A 23,119-nucleotide genomic window follows, 5' to 3' on the forward strand; every position below is an offset into this window, starting at 1 on the left:
TGAGGAAACTGAGATATATAGAGTTAGGTGACTTGCCCAGGAACACACAGATAATAAGTGTCTGAGGTTGGATTTGAACTCAGGAAGATGAGTCTTCCTGACTCCAGATCCTGTACTCTATCCACTGTCACCTAGTACAAACTATTAATAACCATGCAAAGAATTGCTCTAAATCATTAATAATAAGGAAATGCTAATCTAAACAAATCGAGGGTTTCACCTTCCAGTCTGCAAATTAGTAAAAATAAAAAAAGACAAGAATAGTCAATGTTGAAAGACACTAGTGCATTGTTGGTGGAGCTATGAATTGATGGAAAGCAATTTGGAATTATGCAAATATAGTGGCTAAAATGTCCTTGTTGATTCCACTGCTAAGGATATGCTCCAAGGAGATCATTGATACTATGCATTTAGAGGCACTTTTTGCATTAGCAAGGAACTGGAAACAGAATAGGTATCCATCAGATGGGAAATACCTAAACAAACCATGGTGTGTGTGTGTGTGTGTGTGTGTGTGTGTGTGTGTGTGTGAGAGAGAGAGAGATGAGACAGAGACAGACAGATATAGAGACAGAGAGAGAGAGAGAAATGAGAGCTATGAGAGAGAAGAGAGAGAAGAGAGAGGAGAGAGAGAGAGAGAGAGAGAGAGAGAGAGAGAGAGAGAGAGAGAGAGAGGAGAAAGACAGAGACAGAGATAGAGGTAGACCAACAGACAGAGAGAGAGAGGGAAGGAAGGAAGATGGAAGGGAGAGAATGTGTATGTGTAATATTGTAATATAAGATATCATAAGATACAAGAAACGATAAATAAAATGAATATAGAGGACCACGGAAATATTCATACAAAAACATAGTGAATTAAGCAAAGCCAAGAAAACAATACATAATCAGAAAACAACAAAAAAATCAGAAGTGAGAGTTGCAAAATTACAAAGCTCGGCAGGAGTGGAAGGGCCATGAATGAGATACACTGAGATATAATCATCAGGCTGATTTTTTTTCACTCCTTTTCTGTATTTAAAAATACTACTTGCTATATGGCTTGTCTTTCTATTTTTAAAAAGAAGTAGTAGTTAATGGTGTCCTTACTCACTCTGGAGGAAATATGTCCTGAACTGTTCAGGTCATTGTTGCTTTCACCGACTCCCACTGTTCTGTCTCGTGATGAGACAGGTGTGGAACAAAGTAAAAAAAAAGGCCTCTGGGAGCAAAACTGTCAAGATGGAGCTGCTAAGTGGAGAGAACATTGACAAATTCACCATGTGATCGACCCTCTGTATTTCTTTTACATGGAACTATTTTAAGTAGAAATAGGAACTACTTTTATTGGCTGATTTTTATGATGGTGAGTAACAAATGTTCCAAAAGGGATTCCCCTTGGTTCTTTACGCCCTTGGAGTCCCGAGGTGAGTCTCCGACTCCTGAGCTCCAAAGTGACAGCAGTCTATGCCGGGGCTATTTGGGAAGCCCCTCTGCCGCCATCATTGTTCCTGGGGGCTGGGCCCAACAGCTGGAAACCCCAGAGGCAGGAAAGGAGAAAGGCGTCTCTCCAACAGAGAGGCACCGACAGAACCTCAACATTCGCAGCTTGGCCGCGTGGGACTCCAAAGGGCCTTCCGGGGAGAGGCGGGCGGTCAAATGCTCTGCTACGTCTGCTGGCTCTCCAGATGCCCACTCAGAGAGAAGGGCACAGGCCTAAAGCTGGAAGAAGGCTACTGAGGACCAAGAGTCCAGGTTCCTTCACTTTACAGGCAAGAAAACATGCCCACTAGAGACCTGCCCAAAGTCATCCAGATGGGCACCAGACTTCAGGCCCAGGCTCCTTCCGTGATATCCAGGGGCTGCTAAGTAAACAAGACAAGCGAGCGGTCTACCCGCCAATGAGCCTCTGGGGAGCTCAAGCTAAGTCATTTCCAAATGACTCTCTCATTACTCACCTGTGCAAGTTTTGCAAGCACTTAATGAAGGCCGTTAGACCTCTATTCCCTTTATCCTAAGGCGGGTTTTGCGCACAGCCCAGAGACACACAGAAGCCAAGTTCCGCGTCAGAAACAGTGGCTCAAAGGTGAAACACTCAGCCTCAATCCCGGCCTTTCTCAACAGAACTGGCTTTCCTCCTATTGGTTAGTTCATAGTAACAATTATTAAAAACAAAACAAAACCGCACAGAAAGACAGACAAAAAGACCAAAAGAAAGAAGGAAGGAGCAAAAGTCAGCTGTCAGCTGCCAGACCAAGCGGGAGCTGCGAAGGCCAGGTGTGCCAGTTACGGAAGTGGGCATCCGGACCCCTCCCAATGGGACTCCTCCTCCTCTGCCCAGAACTGAGGTCACCGTCAGTGCCAGGTTACCTAATCCCATGTGGAATCTCTTAATGCCCCGAAAGCTGGCTCCCGCGATCGGGAACGCCACCTCCCAGGTACACAAGGAGGAGACTCCAAAGCACCCCCCCCTCCCCAGGCCCTGTAAGCTAAAAAGATCCGTTGCTTGGAGAAAGAAAAACAACAAACTATTCTCACCCCAAAGAATGCAGACAATTCGAGAGGGAGAGAATGGGAAGGCTCTGGGAAGAAAGGAGGAGGGATCCCAGGCCCAAGCAGAGGGCCCTGGCTCGCACCCACGAGTGCTTGTAAGGTCCAAGTGACTGGTGATTTCTGTTCCTTCTGCAAAGGGAAGCACGGCCTTCCCAGCAGTTCGGAGCCTCAGAGTCTGAGGCCTGTGGAATCAGGGAAGTTAAGAGCCTCAGATCACCCTCACCCTCTAAAGAGCCCCGATTCAAACCTATTCCTGGGGAGGGGGAGATAAACACGCCAGGGACTGGCTGCCTGCACCCCAAAAGTCCCCTCCATGGCCGCGGCTCTGGATGTCCCAGCTCTAGACACTCATTTAGAGGCTAAACATAAGCAAATTTCCCATGGCCTGGGAAATTAAATTCAGCCAGGAGTTAATAACTAACCAAGAAGAATGTGTTGGTTCACTAGGGATGAGGATGAGGAGGAGGACTCCCGGCCCCCACCCCCAAAGCAGCAGCAAGGGCCGCATCCAGGCCTCCGGCCGCTCCCCGTTTCAAGACTTATGGCCTGAAGCCACTCCTGGGGACTGAGGGGAAGCAAAGAGGAAAAAGTGGCCCCTGCGCTCAGGGCCCTCGGGGGAAGGGCCGGATTACCGCCTTGAACTTGGGGCCACAACCCCAGCAGAGGAGCCTTTGAGGAAACTTGGGGAAGGCCGAGATTTTCCAAAGGAAATCCAGAAGCCCCCCTCGGGGTGGGAAGCGATACTGGTTGTCGAACAACTGAGGGGTCTTGCTGGTTTTAACTACAACATCTTGAGTGATGAAGCCTGCAGATTCTCAGATGCACCGAGGAGGAAAACTGCCCCGAGAGCTCCCCGGGCTCCAGAAGCATGACCCAGACTCTGCCCTCGGACCCGGGGCCCGAGGTCCCGTCAAACAGCCCAACCTCGACGCCAACAACCTGTCCCTCCGTTCTCCTGAGCCCCCTACAGGAGAGGCGGGCTGGGGTCTCCACAGCACCCGTGACGCTGCTTCCTTCACGCTTCTGGTTCCCTGCCCCTTCATGTCCTCCTAAGCCTCTTCTTCATCTTCCCTGCCCCCCTCAGGCCCTCCGTGGTCCCCATCTCTGACCCTCTGCCAATCATCGACTCGATACCACAACAAACTCATGCTCTCAAGTCAAACTGCTCTCACTGCTGAAGAACTTGGACTCTCCCTTGACATAGAACTGCAGGATTACATCGTCTCCCACCAAGGAGTCGGCCCCAAATTTCCCTTCCGCAAGGCCCGCCCCATCCCCTCTCAGCAGATGTCCTCCAAGTCTGCCCCGGTCTTCCGGAAGCCCACTAATTCCTTCACTCACACATCCCCACCCCACCCCCAAAAAAGTAAACAACTCAATATTGACCATCAATAAAATCAACCAAATTTGCTCAGGACTATTTATCCTTAAATCAATCTCCTGATAAAAAGTAATCATTGTGGGGCAGCCAGGGGGCGCAGTAGATAGAGCCCCAGTCCTGCAGTCAGAAGGACCTGAGTTCAAATTTGACTTCAGACACTTAACACTTCCTGGCTGTGTGACCCTGGCCAAGTCACTTAACCCCAATTGTCTCAGAGGGAAAAAAAAGTAATCATTGTCTCCCTCCCTCCAGGTGCACGAGTTGATACTTGGCTCACTGTGTTCCCTTTTTCTCCTCAAGGGTCCAGGTCTGACTTTGCCTCCCTTAAGTTCCATTATTTCTAAGCCTTGTCGGGATGATGCATTTGGAGACTCCCCTCTCCCTCTGGGCTACTGGACCAAAGTCGTCCAGGGGGCCCGTGCTGCGGGACCCCCTCGGAAGTGACCAAAATCACAGAAGCGTTCTCTTTGAATACGCTCAGCCCGAGTCCCCGGGACTGCCTCTCGGCAACTCCAGGGAACACGTCATTACCATCTGCCCAGGTTTCTCTGCAAACCTTATAAAACATTTAACCATCCATCTACTGATGGACATTGGGGGGGAGGGGTTTGTGGGGTGAAAGTGCATTTGGGCTGAATGTGAACACATGCGTACGTGTATGATACGTGTGTGATACATGTGTGAACGTGTGCGATACGTGTGTGAGCGTGTCCAACTGAAGTGAAAATCGTTACCACTTTTTGTTTTTTATAATACTTCCAAGGTATATTTTCCAAAGGAATAATAATGGTAACAATAAGAGTGAGCATTTACACAGCACTCTGAATAATGTTAATTCCTCTCACATTAGAATGCGGGTGCTTTTTAGGAGCCCCGTTTTACAGATGAGAACACTGAGATACAGAGGTCAAGTTCTAAGTTCCGGTAAAATAGTCAATCAACGTCCGAATCATTACGAAAGTGCGGATCACTTTGGGTCACTTTTACTGTCTGCTTCCCGGCTGATCTCCCAAGTGGACTCTGCAAGTTTGCAAATTCAGCAGGGAAGAAAGAAAGGACTTCTCCCTCTTCTCTTGACCTTGCACTGGCTAACTGGATAGCTATTGGATAGCTGCGCCCATGTGACAAATGGAAGCCGGCACCCTCCCGGACTGTTTTTATGAGGCCTTCGGCTTAGGACCTGAACTTTCTTCAAGCACATGCTCACTCCTGACCCAGGGCAGACCGAGAATGATGCTGGGCCTTTTTCACAACTTCTCAGATATCAGAGCTGTCCCATTTCCATCTGCCATCCGTGCCTTAAATTGCTTTCCAATATGATGTTTTTCTTTTAATTTTATTTTAATTCATTTTTAATTTTACTTTCTGTTGTACAGAAATGTTTTATTTTCATAGGATCAAACACATCTATCATCTCTATTAACTCTATCTACCAAATTAAAAAAAAAAAAATCCGCCTTCCAAAAATGAGATATTTCATTTTTTTTCTCATTTTTTTTTAAAGAGTTATTTTGGAGCTGTGTGACCCTGGGCAAGTCACTTAACCCCAATTGCCTCAAGGGGAAAAAAGTTATTTTGGACGATAGTTTAAGTCCTTCAGCCGGAATTCTTTGTATATCTCTTCCTTGGGGGTCCTTGGACACATTTGTGCCTGTATGTTTTTAATAAGAAGAATCATTGCTAGGATTTATATGATGCCTACTGTGTGCTGGGCACTGTGCAAAAAGCTTTATAATTATACCTCATTTGCTCTTCACAATAACCTCATCAAGTAAGGGCTGTTACGACTGCCATCCTACAGATGAGTAAACTGAGGCAGAGAAGGAATTTCCCCAAGTCATAGCTTGTTCAGTATGTGAGAACATGAAGCTCACTGACTTTGCCAATTTCTCCAAAGGGGCACTTGAACTTCAAAGCCTCAGTTTCCCCACATGACACCATTAGGGACAGGAACATGTGCAGGACAACTGGTTCTGAAGGTATCTCAGAGCTCCAGACCCAGTAGGGGTTAATCTGGGGGTGGGGGCTGGGGGGGGGGGCAGCTGAGCTGGCCTCTAGGGGAATCAGGGGCCTCCTCCATGAAGCCTCAGAGCCTCTTCTCCCCGGTGGCCAAGGTCAGGCCCCGGAGCACTAGAAGCCACACTAGCTGTGGCTCAGGAAAGCTCCCTGAGCGGCGCTGTCCCCCCTCAGAGCAGCTGTGCTCCATGCCGGGAGCATGTTCCCTCAACTCTCAGAGACCCAGCCCAGCAACACCTCCTGGGAAGGCTTCATGCTGAATGCTGGCGCTCCCTCTCCCAAGTTACCCTGTAGAGCTGGCGGCTTCCTATTTACGTGCATTGTTCTTTTATTTATTTGCACCTGCATGTGCACGTGTGCCTGCTGACCGTTTCTCCCACTTTGCACTCAGCTCCTTGTGGAGGGAGGGATTTTATTTTTTGTTCTAATCTCCTCAGACGTAGCACAGAGCCCGACACACAGCAAGTGCTCAATAAATGCTGGGACTGAAATTAAATGAGCAATCTAACTAATGCGCAAAGGTATTACCTGCCACAGGAAGCACAGGCTGAAAGTTTTATTGCAGATGAATCACCGCAAGGCTCCACACTGAAACAGCTCTACAGACTTTCCGCCCACACGAGAGAACTGTAACCCGCTCAGCCCCCAGCACCACGAGGGCAGCGGGTCCCTTACCGACACACGGGCCCCCAGGCTCCCCGCCGGACCGGCGACGAGGCCCGCAGCACCGCACGCGCCTGCCTGGCGAGGGTGGGCCGGGCCTTCCCTGCTGCCACCCGTCAGGCCACCGTTTCAGGGATCTGTTGGCCCTGGCCTAGATTCCCTGCCCTCGAGGCCCTCTGAGAACGCAGCCACAGGCCCAGCCGTCAGAGCTGCGCACAGAAACGTTTCATGGGTGTGTCTCTGCCTGGGAGAGCCCAGGAGACCAGCCCCAGCAAGGAGTAGTCGGGGAGCAGGGGCACAGGACTCCAGCTAAAGGGAAGGCCCGAGGCACCAACCACGAGCATCACTGCTCTGGCGGTCCCACCGAGAGGGGCGAGTGTTCCCGAGCATCCTTAGGTCATCGTCCTGCTTCCGCTCGTGACAAGAAAAGCCGAGTTATGCAAGAGCAGCCCTAACCTCCCTCCAACCTACCGAACATCGCAAATTCTTTCTTGGTCAACTACTCAGGCTAGCTGGACTAACTGATTATTTAGTTAAGGGGGAAAATGGGCAGGAACTCCAGGCTGGTTCCAAAGAGAACGCTCCCGGGTTCTCCAGGGTCCCGGAAGCCAGGCCCACCTGGGCCCGCCAAGCCTTCCGCCCCATGCTTTCCGGCCCAGCTCCCCACTGCCCTCGGCCCCACCCCACACAGCACCCGACAAAGCAAACCGTTCCTACTGGGGTCTCTTGTTTCCCAAAGAGACTGGATCCTTGAGGCAGGGGCAGTCCTTTAAAATGTAGGAATAAATATCTGATTAACCGGGAGAAGCCATGCAATCTGGGCTGGGCGTCAGAGCCAGGAGGCCTCGAGAACAGAGAGCCCGGAGAACTTTCAGGTCCTTTTCCTCCCCCTCAAACCTCCTGCCACGCCAGGGGCTCCCCGCTTTGGGGCCACACACATGCAGACGTGACAGCTAGCTGCAGGCCGCTGTTGGCTGGCTCTGCCGGGCCGGGCCACCGAGGCAGACAGCTACACTCCCAGACCCACAGTAGGGAACCCGGAAGGTTTTGGCAGAGAATTAGTTTCCCAGGATTGACGCTTGTTCACCCAAAAGTTACCGAAGCCTCCGGGGCCGCAGCTAAAACCACAAACTCCAGCTGCTGCCAAGCACACTGGTCGTCTAACAGCCCGAGCTGTCCCCGGGCCCCCTCTGCGTCCAGCCCAGGCATGGCCTCCGAAGGCAGCCACCTTTCTCTCTCAGTCAGCACGGCCACACACACAAACAAGAAAGGCCGTGAGTGGCCCAGCGGGTAGAGAACTAGACTGGGAATCAGAAGAATCTCCTCCGACATTAGCTACGTGGCTCTGGGAAAGTCCTCCAGGCTTCCTCAGATCCCACTTCTTCACCTGAAAATGAAGCAAAAGAGCAGCCGCTACCTCGCGGGGCCCTTGTGAGGCTCAAATAAGATGCCCTTTGCAAAGAACTGTGTGACCTTTGAGAAGGCAGCCCTGGCTTCCAACATCCCGCTACCTTCTTTCCATTAGAGGGATCACCTTTCTCAGCGCCACCTGAAACGCCTTCTCCATCCTTTCTGTCCGATACCCCCCAAAGGCCCATCTGAGCCTCTGAGTAGCAGTGCTTTGGAAGGTGTTTTACAGATTCCGGTATCACTTATTGTCCTACTGGGTCTCCTACCAACTCTGAGAGGTGGGAAACAGCTGTTATCACTGTGGAAATAGACTGAGACGCTACTCCCCACAAATGCCCAGAATTACGTGGCTAGGAAGGCCTGGAGCCCGGGATCTGACTGTCAGGGTTCCTTTCTTTGCATTATACTGCTTGGTCCCTCCCCCCAAAAAAATAATCTGGACACTATGAAAATTGCCAGGTCCTACCTGGGGGTCTGTCCCTCTCACCCGCCCTTAAGCCACTCTGCACATGAGCCAGAGAAAGCACCTCTGATGGACAGTGGATAGCAGATCGGGCCACAAGCCCACCATCCTCTGCCCATCTTTCAGTGTCCTCTGCACTTTGGCCCCATGGATGGCACACCAATGCCCTGTTGGCAGAGCCAAGAATTGGTCCACTCATTCTCTAACCACATGGGCAACACTGCCAAGCCAGTCCTACTCCATGGCCCCCAAAGCCCTGCCATCTGCCCCAAGAGAGCAGAGTCTTTCCAGCTACTGACAAGTGAACTCGTATAGGTGTTCAGAGTGCGAGCTCCTTGAAAGCAGGCAGGGTTGGTGGGCCCAGGGCCGAGCAGTGGCCAGCCCCAGGGAGTGCCTAGTCCGTCATCCCGAGAGCCAGTGACCCCCATTACCAGGGCTCGGGAAGAACAGAGATGGCCCGTACGCCCAAACGCTTCCAAAGAACTGGAAAGAAAGCGGTGTGGGAAACAAACCGTGCTCTCTCAACAGAACGGACGGGACTCACTGCAAACACGAGGGATTCAGACTCGTCTGAACTGATACAAAACCAGGAGAACGGGGCAACAGCTACAATCGTGACAAGGAAGCATCAGTGAAAGGCAGTGGCCAGCACCGGCCCCAGAGAACGGGTAAGAAACACCTCCCTCTTCTTCTGAGAGGTGCAAAACTACACATTGAGCTATTAGCTGGCTGGCTTACTGGTTTTTCTTTAAGACAAAGAAGGAGGTCTTTTTGTCTGTTTTAAGAGGGAAAAATTGGGAAATATCTGTAAACCAAAACCTGGCTCCACACTTCTCTGTCAACCTTATTTGCCCCCACACGCCTGATACCTGCCAGGCAGGAAGTCGCCTCACTGGCTCCTGGCGCCATGTTTATTCCCTGGCCCCCACTATTTTCATTAAGTGGAATGACAGCCACTCTCTCCTCTTCGCTCCTCTAAATCAGGACGTCTGAGCCTGGGTTCTGTGAATTCAGCTTTAAAATCACTGATCACCTGATCACCGAATTTTAAAAGCAGCCGCTTCCTCTGCAGTCCCTGTATTTGTAAACGTGACCCCGGGAAGGTCTTTGTCCAGAGGCTTCACCGGCCTGCTGCCGAAGGGTCTGTGCCACGGACGGCGAAGACGTCCCGCTCTGGATCCCACTTATCCTTCCGAGCTCCCTGCAGTCCGACATCTTCGATGGGAGAAGCTTCGGCCTTCACCCAGCCCATTCCCTCTCTAAGTGCCCCGAGGCAGCACCACGTGGTCCGACAGGTAACCGCGCTTTGGCAGATTGTACTTTTCTCACCCCTTCCCCAAATGATCTGGCCTAGAATAAATCCAGAAGGCAGCCCCAAAAGAGCTTCCAGTGAATGTCACAGGATCCCAAAAGTGGAAGTCAGAGTCATCGAATCCTGTCCAACAAGTGCTCAAACATCTTTTCTACAACGTTCTTGAGAACTAGTCAGCCGGCCTCACTCCCCGCTTCAGCTCCCCCCGCCCCTCCTGCAGAGCTGTAACTTTTAAATAACAACAGTAATGATGATAATAAATACGACTATTTATCCAACACTTTGAGGCCGACCTCATTTGATCCCCATCTCACAGGCCAGCAGAGCTTAAGAGACCTACACAGCTGAAGACTCCCAGACAGGGTTGAAGCCCTGGTAACTGTGGGCTCAATGGGCCCGGCCCACCGGCTGGGCCACCCCCCACACCCACTGCTTGCTCTGTCCAGCCCTGGCCTTCAGAACCCTCTTCCACACAACAGCCCTGTAAGCACATGGAAAGTCTCCCCTTCTGGTTCCTCAACGAGCCTGACCTGGCATGGCCCCGAGACTTCCAGTCCTCCGGGCTGCCCCTCTCGAGGCCGTCCAGCTCGTCAAACTTGGTGCCCAGAACCAGAACCCTCCAGTCGGCTCTGACCAGGTCAGGAGCCAGAGCGGGCTCTCAGCACTCTGGACCCGAAGGAGACACTCCTGGGAAGGCAGCTCAGGAATCGCCCCCGAGCCTTCTTTGGCCGAGCTTCTACTGCCTGCCAGCTACGACATGGAGATTCTGGGGGGCACAGCCTACGCTTGGGCCAACACAGACTGTGCCTACCTCTTTAGCTAGCCCGAGTGGAGAAGGGAAGGGTAGGTGGGCATTGTCTGCAGGGCTGGCACCTGTGCCAAGGGCACCCGTGCAAGCCAAAAAGCCTGGCTCCAACTCTCTCCCTGGGATCCCCAATAACTGGTCAGAACCCAAGCCATCAAGCACTCCCCAGACCCTTGCAGCAGCGGGCACCATGCCAGGCACTGTGGAGAAGCAGAAGCACCCCTGCCCTCAAGGATCTTCCGTTCCCTAGGACAGGGCCCAATAGCCGAGCTGGCAGCCCGGCCGGCCGGGGTGGGACGCAGGCAGCTGGGTCGGAGCCCAGGACTCTACACTTCATAGAAAGGCAAAGGGAAGAGGAGGCCCACGGGCAGCAGAGATGCTCGTCAGGGCTCAGAACCCGCTCCGGTCAGCCCATGGCCTTAAACGTGCCGGCTCAGGGTGAAGCTCCCCCAGACAAATGGGTGGAGAGCCCGACTCACAGGTGGATGGGCAGGGGAGAGCAATGACAAGGGATGAAGGAAGTACCTGGTTTTAGCTGCACTGGGTCCTGGGGGCGGGCGCTGAGGTACAAGGTGCGGAAGGCTGGACGGGTAGACAGGGACCACTCCCATGACGGGGGCCACCACGCCCCAGGGGTTGGCCGCATTGAGCCTCGGCGCGGAGCGGGCCCCCGACAGGGAAGGCTTGCTGTAGGGCGCGTAGCCCGTGTACATGCCCATGGGGGCGGTCCGGTGGGCGGGCTGCGGCGCCACATACGCAGGCAGGTTGGTCATCGAGTGCCGGTAGCGGTTGTTGACGGGGCCGGTGCCACTGTTGGCGAGGCACTGGTGGCACGAGCAGGCCAGCCCCGAGTGGCCGGACAGGGCGATGACGGCCGTCACAGGGTAGGCGGGGCCCTGGCGCCGCTGCACGCGCCGGCGGTAGCCGGACGTCTTGTTGACCTGCGTGTGGGTGCTGCAGTCCACTTCGTAGTTGTAGCCCAGAGGAGAGAGGTCCACGAGCTGGATCCCCTGGGAGAGCTGCTGCTCCAGGAACTCGCAGATGCTCATCTCATAGGGCGTCCAGGAGCCGTCATCGTTCAGCCACTCCCAGAGCACGCCCCTGCCCGGGGCCGACTGCTGCGGATAGAGATGGCGCCGCACTGACCGCATGGTCCCTGTATCAACACACATTTACACAGGAGTCAGACATGGCCTACATGGGAAGGTTCAGAGGAACGGGTGGCAAGCGGTGGGTTCCGTTACGGACCGCTTCCCTAAAGAGTAAGAGGGAAAAGGAAATCCGTCCTTGGAGGCTCTCGGCAGCTAAGCAACTCCCAGTGGGGCCTGTCCCTGGAGAGCGCCATGAGAGCACTCGATCCCCACAGAGGGTCTGCCTACCCATGGAGGATGGGCTAGACCCAGGCCTCCCCCTCCCCCAGAGGATCAGCCCAGGCACAGCCCTTCCACAGGAAGGAATGGCAAAGCAGATACCTTGGGAGTTATTCTGGAGCAAAGGGAAAGTTACAGAAAAAGAGCAATGAAGGGAGCCATGGGGGCCATCTGCACCAGGATGGGAGTGGGAGAAAAAGCACCAATGTCCATTTTTTTCCCTGGATTTTGGTGGCCTTGAGTCTTATTTATTGCCATCATCGTCTCAAACTGTGGACAGTCCTTCCCATTTCTGGAAGAAATTCAGAGGTGAAGACGGCAAGGGGGACTCGGGGAGGTGACGTCCCCTTGGTCCTAAGTGGCAAGGCCAGGTCCTGCCCGAGGTTCTGCCTCCAACACCCTTTGTACATCTCCAGCCCCACATTACAAAAGAAAGGAGAGACGATCTTTAATTGTCTTTTCTTTTCTAACACTGAACATCTACAATTCTCCAAAACCAACTTCCAAAAGACTCCCATGCACCGATGCTGAGCGAGGTGAGCGGAAGCAAGAGAAGATCGGACACAACAAAACTACGGGATGATCAACTGTGATGGACGTGGCTCTTTTCAGTATGAGTGATGGAAGGCAATTTCAATGGACTTATTACGGAAAGAGCCACGCGTATCCAGAGAGACAACTATGGAGACTGAATGGGGATCAAACTCAGTATTTTCACCTTTTTGGTTACTGTTTTTGTTTGATTGTTTTTTTTCCTTTGGATCTAATCTTTCTTGCACAGCATGACAATTATGAAATGTTTAAAAGAACTGCACGATTTTAACATGTATCCGATTGTCGTTCAGGGGGAAGGAAGGTGGGAAAATTTGGAACAGAAGCTTTTGCAAAGATGAATATGAAATCTATCTTTTCATGTATTTGGAAAAATAAACTTCTACTTAAAAAAAAATAAAATCGACTTCCAAGAGCTCTAAATACTTCACACAATTCCTTCCCTATCCAGCTGAAAGTTACACAGCAAGGAGAGCTTATAAGTCACTTAGAAAACCCTTCCTCCCTCCTCCTCCTTCTTACATCACAACGTGACAACAAGCGAAGGGAGCCGGACACACCGGACATGGGCCTCGAGTCTTCTTCCCTACCAATAGGGCTCCCACACCTCTCTTCAACATTGCTTTCTACTTTTTTGACATTCAGAATGATGCCTGATCTTCAGAAAATGAGCACGATGGCAAGAGAGAGATGCAACAGAATAAAAATGGCCACGGAAAGAAGCTGCCCATTTACACTTTCATCCTCAACTATAGGTGAAGGGCCTTGGAAGAAACTGCCTGCCAGGTCCCCCTTCTTTTCCCACTGTGGTCATTTGGATTCAAAAGCAAGGGGGATCTCTGGGGCTTGTCAAAGGCTGCCTTAGACACCTGGCCTTCTATACATTAATTAGGTAAGAAAATGGAGGTTGATATGTTTATTGAACTGAACCAAATCATCACCCCCAAAGAGAAAGAAATACCATCTCTTGGGACAACTCATGATCCAAAGAAACTCCCAGAGCCTCAGGCCTAATTCTTGGAACTCTCGCGTTCTAGGTTATGACATCAAGTATTCATTTTTGAAATGTTTTTCATTATGACCAGCAGGATGAATACAGAGAGGCTGGCGAGACTTACATGAACTGATGCTGAGTGAAATGAGCAGAACAAGAAGATCATTATACACTTCAACGATACTGTTTGAGGATGTATTCTGATGGAAGTGGATCTCTTCGATAAAGAGAGCTAATTCAGTTTCAGTAGATCAAGGATGGACAGAAGCAGCTACACCCAAAGAAAGAACACTGGGAAATGAATATAAACTGCTTGCATGTTTGTTTTTCTCCCCGGGTTATTTCTACCTTCTGAATCCAATTCTCCCTGTGCAACAAGAGAACTGTTCGGTTCTGCACACATATAGTGTATCTAGGATATACTGTAACCTATTCAACATGTAAAGGACTACTTGCCATCTGGGGGAGGGGGTGGAGGGAGGGAGGGGAAAAATCGGAACAGAAGTGAGTGCAAGGGATAATGCTGTAAAAAATTACCCTGGCATGGGTTCTGTCAATAAAAAGTTATTTAAAATAAAATTAAAAAAAAAAAAAAAAAGCAATGTTTTTCATTTCATCTAAACTAGTCAGAGAGGAGGCACAGAACTGGATGGACAGCCCGATCTAAAGTGGCTCTGGGTAAGTGCCTATTAAATCCCTAGATAAAAACTATCTTTAGTATAGCTGAGAGACAGTCCCTCCTCTAAGAAGGAGACAGTGAAAACAACTGGTTACGTGTTTTATTAGGCCAGAATAGCAAGATCGAAACAAGTCCCATATAAAGTCACTAGGAAAAAAAGAGACTCAGAAAAACTCAGGGCACTTTCGTAGGGCAGCCGAGCGACAGTTCACGGCAGGTTCAGATCCTGGAACGGGGGCCACACACCAAGGCGGCAAGAGCACATCTCACCGAGACCTGCAGGAGAAACCCTGAGTGGGGGGGGTAGCAAGCAAACCCAGCAAGAAGCTCTAAGACTCTGTTCCATTCACCACAACTACAATGAGCCCTCCCCAAAGAAGGGAGAGGGAGAGGGATTGGGAACAGAAACCCTACTGGATCCCCAAAGGGCTAGAAGAGATTATGTATCAATCAACGGAGGGACAGACAGAGAACACAGGCGGGCCGCCCCAGCGGGCCTCTTCTCCTCCGTTTGGGACGGCCCAGGCCTCTATCTGCGGTTGTCACGCTGTTCTGTGGGGACGCTGCTAGCACGGCCTAAAACCAGCTTCCTGTTATCGCTTCCTTTTGAGAGACCCAAGTGGAGTCAGAGCAGAGCAGACGCCACCCTCTGAAACCAGGAAACAGCACGGAGGATGCCCTAGGGAGAGAGTTCTCCTCCATTCTAGTTCCAGCAGGAAAGGCTGGCGCTTTATTGGCAGCAACAGGCCTGATCCAGCCCCGGACCAAAAAGTTCCAATGGCAAGCCTAAGATACCCAGCCTGCGCCTCAGTTTCCCCATCTATCAAATGAGGACGTGAGCACTCCCTCACTCCAAGAGCTCCTGGACTGAGCACCAGACAAATGTCCACTCTTGTCTCTCACAGAGAAAATGAAGTCCAAGGAAAGAGCGGGGTTTGTCCTGTGTCCCCTACTGTGCATAGCAAAGCAGTGTGCACCCAATAGGTGCTCAATAAAGAATTCTGTCAAATGAACAAATGGGATCAATGATCCAATAGAGCAAAGGGCAACACTAAGGAGAGGGGAAGGGGGAAAGCAGAGCAAGAACTCAGCGTCTGCCAGAATCAGATGTAACATCCAGACTCCACCAAAGCCCGCTTGTGGAGGAGAGGGAGAGGGGGGGAAAGAAAAAAGGGGAAGGGAGGAGAAAAAAGGGAAAGGGGAGAAAAAGGAGAGGAGAAGGGGAGAGAGGGGGAGAGAGAAAGGTGGAGGAGAGAGGAGGAGAGGGAGAGAGAAAAAGAAAGAGGGGAGGGGAAGGGAAGAGAGGGAGAAGGGAAAGAAGAGAAAAGGAGAGGAGAAAGGGAGAGAAAAGGGGAAAGAGAAAAAAGGTAGAGGAGAGAGGAGGAGAGAGAGAGAAGGAAAAAGAAAGAGGAGAGGAAAGGGGAAGAAGAGATGGGAGAAGAAAACAAGAGCAGGGGAGAGGGAGGGAGGAGGGAGAAGGTAGAGGAGAAGGAGGTAAGGGGAGGAGGGAAAGGAGAGAAGAGGGAAAGGGAGAAGACAGAGGGAACAAAGAGAGAAAGGAAGGAGAGGGGAAGGAGAAGAGGAAGAAGAGAGACAGAGAGAAAGCGTGCAAAGGAAGGGGAAAGACAGAAGAGATTTCCAGTGCTGACAAGGAGCTACCCTTGCCCTTGCCCTCTCCTAGTGCTCCATACAGGGGAGCTGCAAAACCAGCTGCACCAGGCAAGTATATATCCCAAAGGATGCTCACTCCTCCCTCAGTCTTCCTGTCTGCAGTCTCCTGATTCAGCTCAGGGCCCAGGCCTTTCCTAGGCACTCCCCCCCTTCCCCCCCCCCCCCCCCCCGCCAAGGGCCACTCAGGCCTGGGTGACAGCAATCCGACCCTGTCAGACATCCCATCTTTGGAACCATGAACACAAAAACTCCCACTGTTCCGCCCAATGCAGAGCCACTAGACAATTAGTTGCATCTTTCTTGTTCCAAAGCCTCGCAATGGAGCCTTGCAGGAACAAGGCCGGCTCGGCTCCCCTCCCCATCGGTCCACCAGGCAATGTCTCACCTGTGTCCTGACGAAACTGGGTCCAGCTGGGAAGGTCGATAATGTAGGGCGCCAGCATGGGGTCGGCTTGGCCCAGGGGGATGCTGCTGGCCAAGCTTCCCAGTCCAAAGCGCTGACCCTTCTGAATCATGAACTGCTGCTCTATATAGTTACACACAGTTGCGCTGTAGGGGTGCCAGGTCCCAAGCTCATCCTGCCATTCCCACACAGCCACCACGACAGGGCTGGGGTACGTGGCCATCTTCTCGGGGGCTGGATTTTCCAGAAGGTCTTCACGCTACGTTGGCTTTGGGGCCTCTCTGAAGCTCATTGCTCATCACTTCCTTCACGCCTGAAAAGTGGAATAACATAGACATTTTTATCAACAAGAATAACTATACCTTGCATGAAACTGAGGAATATGGAGGAAACTATTAGAACCAAGGATTTGGCGGTGATATTCCTGGTGCCTAAGAATTGCACCTCAAGAAGCAAAGACAGTGAGAGATGACTGGAGAAAGAACTCTGTTTAACAAGATCACTGGGAAAACTGGAAAGTAATTTAAAACAAAATACAGAAAAATACCTTACACCATCTCCCCAGTGAACTCCTGATGGAGAAGCTAAATATAAAAGGTCACCACTTAAAAGAGAGACTGGAAGGAGGCATCTTTCCCAACTGCAATTGATCGTAAAAGCAAAAACAGACATTTTTGATGACAAAGTTAAAAAACTGTTACGTCAGTGAAACTCAATGCGTAGAGAAAAGGACAATAAAGATCTCTAATAAACACCTGAAATCAAGATATAAAAATATAGAGATTATTATACTGTGTAAGAACACAATAAATGGACAGAGGATAGGAACAGCTTTCAAAAAGCGACTTACCAACTCAACAACCATTCTAAAGAATGCTCCAAATCAGTAATGAGAGAAATGCAAACCAAAACGACCGAGGTTTCATTTGCTACCCATCGGTAGATGCCCAAAGAGAACAGAAACCGGGAAGAGTGAGAAGGGTAATGGGAGTTCAGCACAATTAGGGACCGTTTGGGGATCTGCGCCTTGGTTCAATAGTTCTGGGGGAAAATGTAAGATTAAACAAAGACAATCTCTGACCTGAACATACTCTCCGACCTAGGGATACAAAGGCTGGGTATATATTAAGGAGCTCAAAGGTAAAAGGGAAGAGCATAAACATCAATGCAAACTCAATGACCAATTCTGAGTTCAAAAGACAGCAAGCAAAACCTGTCTTCCTTCTCCCTCTTCTTAAGAGGAATGACGCACACCTTATGAGGCAGAACCAAAGTACTGATGGGCCTGGTTTAGCTTCCTTATTAGTACACCTCCTGGATGTGGCCCTACCATCCTTAAGTCACCCTTCTCACCTCTCACCTGGGCCATTGCAGCAGCCTCTTCATTTGGCCAGTCTTGCCAAACTAAGCTACCAGGGGTTCCCCATTCAGGACACTTCTCATCCCGTCTCCAAGCCTTTGCCCAGGTCTACAAAGCACTCCTTCCTTCGCCCAGGTCAATTAGAATCTGGGGTTTCCTTCCAAACTCAGCTGGAGCTGGTGCCCTGTCCCCACAAAATCATCTTGAATTTGCTTTGCACGTATCCTGAAGACATTTATGTGCACACATCTCCCAGCATCCTCCCCAAACAGATTAGAAGCTCTTCCTGATAGGGAGTGTTTAGTGTCAAATGCATGTGGATTGATTTGCTGTCTGGGAGGGTTCAATGTGTAGGGAATGGGGGTTAATGGGCCACAAAGTAAGAAAATAAATACTTGTTAAATGAAAAAAAAATTTAATTTAAAAAAAGAAACTGATAAAAAGGTTTTTGTTTTGTTTTTTAAAGGAAAGTGTGTACAGTGAGAGAGGCACTAAATGGGGAGAAAGAGAGGATCCCAGACTTAGCTCCAAGGAAGTTGGAGATCACCTAGGGCAAGAAAGCCCAATGACAAGGCCCAAGGGACACTAGTAGTCAACTATAAAGGCAGAATTGAAAGCCAAATCGAAGTCAGAAATGGAGATTTTGGAGATGACGAGTAACTGGAAAGTCACGAGGTCTCTCTAAGCTTTGTTCCCATATGAGTCAAACAGGGATGGTGTCCCCTGCCTCCGAGAGGTAGATGCTAGCTGGTCTGGCCATTAGAGCCACTCAGGCTTGCTAAGCAACCCGTTTAACTACCTAAAAGAGGGTGAGGGAGGAAAGCTCTCTAAGCATTAGCTTTTAAGTGCCCTTAAAATGGACCTGACACCCAGAACATCAATTCACAGGGAAGTGATGCTGAGGTGGAGCTAAGAACCTGCAAAGGGAAGGAAAGGATACTTGCCCAGATTCAAGATCGGGCACTTGACTCTCAATAAAATCTTCACCATTTCAAAGCACAAGAGCGAGAAATGCAGAGCTGGCTGGCCATGCTCAAAACCAACCTGGAAGATGAGGAAAAGGGCACTGCCGGCTCCAGCTGGCACACCTGCCAGCAGCAGACCTGCCCCTGCAGGGGCCTCCTGGATCCTCCAACAGAAGCTCCTCCCCTAGGAGGCCCTGGGCCCTGGGAGTGAGACAGCCTGAGGGGGCCTCTGTGACTGGAATTAGCACCTTTACTGGGTCCAAGGACCAAGGCTGGTTTTAATTCCAATTCACAAAGCTTTCACTGGGAGCTTCCTACAAGGCCAGGCTGGGGCAGGCCAGGCCTTGGAGAGACCGGGATGTCTCTCTGGTGTTGGCAGAACTGAATCACCCTGGATGTTCTGCCCTTCCCGTTTTACTGGAAGAGCAGCCTGGAGAGCATTTCATGGCCACCAGAGCTTTCACATACACACAATTTCACTGATCCTCAACCCTGGGAGGCAGGGAGGCTGGCTGGCCATCGTTCCCATCTCCCAGAGGAGGAACATGGCAGGAGGTCTTCAAGCCCAGCCCTTCCCACAATGCCACAAGGCGAATCAGCTGCCCTTGGAAAGCTTCGAGAAACTGGCTGAAGGGGGGAAGAGGCCAGAAAGCCTCATGACCACAGAGCCCAAGGGGATTCTTGAGGGGACTTAGGGACTGTGGGGTTTCCACTGTCGGCCCCTGAAGATCCCTTCCCCCAATCAAGCCTTGGGTCTAAAAAAGAGAGACGGGCTGGGATGATCCTGGCCTGAATGACCTCGGTCCAGCAAAGCCGACCAAGGACCTCCCAGGACCCCGGCCATGAAGACAAAAGACAAAACAGGGCCTGCCCTCTGATGGGCCGGAAGAGGCCGCCTTGCTGAGGCTGTACGGCCATCCCCCTCCCCTTGGTAAGCGACCACGCGCTGTCGGCAGATCGATATTCTTCACAGGAGGAAATGCCAAACCAGGTCCAGGAAGCGGCTCTCCCAGTCCGCTCATTGTTAGCGCCCTTCGCTTGGGCCTGGCAGAGGAGCATCAATCCACAAGGGGCGGCCCGGCCGACACCCTGAGGTCAAGCTGAGCACTTGGAAGGGAAGGAAGGAAATCTGAAATAAAGTCTTCAGTTTCTCAAAATGATCGTGTCTTTTGAAAGCTGGGGGAAGACAGGGGAGAGAAGGCGGGTGGGACATGGGTGGGAGACAGCTGAATACAGGCGGAGACCCTCGTTCAGGGCCGGGGTCAGAGTGGAAGCAGTCGGGCACAAATTTGGGTTGGAGCCGGAGGGGTGCGGGGTTAAGGTTTGGGCTGGAAATGAATTTTGGGTTAGGTCGGAGACATGAATTTAAAGTCAAGTTTACGCTGAGTCTGAGGGGAAGGTGGAGAAGCATTTGGGTTGGAGTCGGAGGCACAAATTCAGGGGAGGTGGAGACGTTTTAGGGTTGGCACATGAACAGCGAGAGTCGGAGGCTTGCATGTAGTTCTGGAGTGAGACCTTTGGGTGAGCAGGAGTTTCAGATTAGGGCTAGACTGAGGAGAACAGGGAGAATAGAAAAGAGAGAACTATCTAGGAGGCAGGAGACTGAACAGGAAGTGAGTGCACAAGGAGGGAGAGGATGGGGAACGTGCCGAGAGAGAGAGAGAGAGAGAGAGAGAGAGAGAGAGAGAGAGAGAGACGAGAGAGAGAGACAAGAGAGACAGAGAGACAGAGAGACACACACAGAGACACAGAGAGAGACAGAGAATCAGAGACACACGGAGAAAGACACACACACATGGGGTAAGGAAGGAAAGGAGGGGAGAGACGAGGACAGAGAAAACCAAAATCAAGTTGTTGCAACCAATGGGCCTGACATGGAGACAGGGGCCTTTACCAAATACACCAGCGGCCCCCAGACAAGAGTGGCTCTATGCGAATGGACTCTTCTCATTCTTGGGATACTAGCAGTGTTAATCATGCAATCACTCTCCCATTAACTTCAAGTACCATTAAATCTCACTCCAAAAGTATCTCAGGCCCTAGAAATGGGGACTGCAGTTTTTAAGAAGAGAAAATAATTCTGAGTCAAGGGAAGGTGAGCCAGGGACAAGTTGCTGCATTTCCATCACTCAGGACAGCAACCTTTTGCGAGCTTCTCATAAGCAACGTGACCGGGCCCACAGATGGGTATGGGAATGCATCCGTTCTACTTGAAAGGGATTTTCATTAAAAAGAAAATGCAGCCAAGCCTTTCTCGGCCTAGAAACTTAAGGGAGCTTAAGGGTCGCACGTCCCCCATACAAACTAGAGGGGGGCCGTTACCTCCCCAGACATCACAAAACATACACTCGTTCCTCATTGGCCTTCACACTCACTAGACAGAGTAGCTCCACCCAAAAGCACGGAGGGAAAACGACAGTGACAAAACTATCATTTTACCAACAGGAAACCCTCCGACAGCTCCAGCAACCTTTGTTGTGTCCAGCGCTTTAGAACTCCTCGGACCACAGCAGCCAATGCTGTCCTGGGGCCCTGCAAAAACACTGGAGTGGTTGGCCATTTCCTTCCCCAGCAAATTAAGGCAAACAGTGGTTAAGTAACTTGCCCAGAATTACACTGTCTGAGGCTGGATTTGAACTCAGGGCTTCCTGACCCCACGCCTGGGTCTATCCCCTGAGCCAACCAACAGCAATCTTCCACATATGGCTGCAGTTCAAGCTAAGCCCACTGGTCTGCCTTGAAGGACTTGGAGAATGGCCCTGGGAGGCAGGAGGCCAAAGCTCTAGTTCTGGTTTTGCCAGTTAGTTGGGTAACCTATGAGTAAGATACTAAACTTTCCTGTGCCTCAGTCTCTTCATCTGTAAAATGAAGCCGTTGGCACTACGCTCCCTCCACCGCTGTCATTCTAGACTCTCTGGTTGGGCACTTTCAATATTTAAGAGCAAATCATTTTTCAGAAGGAAACGTCTCTTTTAAAAATGTGCCAATAATCAACAGTTGGGACATTTATCAGCCCAATGATAATGGCATTGCAAACAGATTTGCCAGAAGTTACTCCGAGCCTTCTTGCACACGGCAGCTCCAAAAGGCGAGCCGATGATTCAATCAGGGAGTTCCACAGGGCTGAGAAGATACCCCACCTGCCTTTGCCATGCCAATGAGCCTGGAAAACAGCGGGAAGAGGGTCAAGGTACCCAGCCAGCGCCACCCTGGCATTCTTGGATCGAGGGAAACTAACCGGCTTGTCCCTTTTCCAAGGCTCCTTCCCTGACAGGGGAGCTGTATCTTCAGCACGGCCGGCTGTCAGAATTACATTTTGTGGTTTGTCTGGGATCTCGGCAGACCAAATGAAGCTCCCAGGATTCAGTGCAGGAGTTCTAAACCATAACCTCAGAGCAGGCAAATAAAGCTCCGGACCTCTTCTCTGAATAACGTTTTTAAATGTGTAAAAGATTACAAAGAAAGCCAGTTATTACATAGAGAGAGGACTGTGGGAACTGAGTGCGGATCAGAACACAGTATTTTCACTCTTTTGGTTGTTGTTTGCTTGCATTTTGTTTTCTCTCATTTTTTTCCTTTTTGACCTGATTTTTTTTCTTGTGCAGCATATTTGTAGAAATATGTATAGAAGAAACACAGTGTTTAACATATATTGGATTACTTGCCATCTAAGGGGAGGTGGGGGGAAGGGAGAGAAAAAATCTGAAACAAAGTTTTTCAAGGCTGAATGTTGAAAATTATCTCTGCATATGTTGTGAAAATAAAAGGCTTTAATAATAATTGGAAAAAAAAAAGAAAGCGGTTACTTTGAATTATAATTATTTTCTCATTCAAGACCAATGGTCCCCTAAAATCTATCCATAGACCCCTGGGTTCATGAATTCCAGAAAAGAACCCATTATCTATTGCCGACCCTTCCCAAAAGAGGAAATGCTTGTCCACTTGTTCAAGGCCACAGAGCAGGGGACCAGGGGAGGGCCTGGTGTTCTTGACCCAAGTCCTCTTGGTTTCGCTCTAAGGATCAGCAAGCATGCGGGCATCAGTCCTTAGGCCCCAAGTGACATGAGGCCTAAAATGCCCTACAGAGCCTCAGCCCAACTTTCCCCTGGCTCAGTCTACCTCAAGGATGTGAGAGCAGTTGCCAAGGCCGGGCCACAACCACTTTACAATTTGGCCCAGGGTCTCTGAGAGCTGCTGGGACAGAAAAATCCAGCTGGCAATCAGACTCTCCCAGCCTGCCCAGGCCGGTCTCTGGACAGCAGATGCAGAGTCCAGGCAGCTATTCAAAGCCTTCCCAGCTTATCTTCACCTGGCAACGTCTTTGAGAGCCCAGGAGGGGCCTGCGTGCCATTAGGAGGCATCAGAGAGGAACGTAATGGAAAAGTAAAGCACTTTCCTCTAGCTCACGGACAGCCCAGGGTCCTCTGATTCTGATTAACAGCTCGGTTCCTCAATCAAAGGGCCACCTACCACCAGGACAGCGCTGTCAGTGCTGTGCCACCTTGGAAGCCAAGGCCGGACCCAGGGAGATTAAAGGCGACTC

The 23,119-nt window shown here is 50.7% G+C and overlaps 1 protein-coding gene across 3 annotated transcripts in view; it reads right to left on the bottom strand.

Moving 5' to 3' along the window:
• DTX2 (deltex E3 ubiquitin ligase 2) overlaps window positions 1–23,119 on the bottom strand; it is a 43,742-nt gene that overhangs the window by 18,065 nt on the left and 2,558 nt on the right. For all 3 annotated transcript variants that reach the window (XM_051991877.1, XM_051991878.1, XM_051991876.1), the window contains exons 2-3: window positions 16,234–16,564; window positions 11,108–11,738 (exon numbers count right to left, since the gene is read on the bottom strand). In XM_051991877.1, the coding sequence (XP_051847837.1) occupies window positions 11,108–11,738; window positions 16,234–16,474 (872 nt within the window). In that variant the 5' untranslated portion in view covers window positions 16,475–16,564. The remainder of the gene's footprint in view (window positions 1–11,107; window positions 11,739–16,233; window positions 16,565–23,119) is intronic.

Source organism: Antechinus flavipes, chromosome 4 (genome assembly GCF_016432865.1).
Source record: "Antechinus flavipes isolate AdamAnt ecotype Samford, QLD, Australia chromosome 4, AdamAnt_v2, whole genome shotgun sequence".
NCBI lineage: Eukaryota > Metazoa > Chordata > Mammalia > Dasyuromorphia > Dasyuridae > Antechinus > Antechinus flavipes.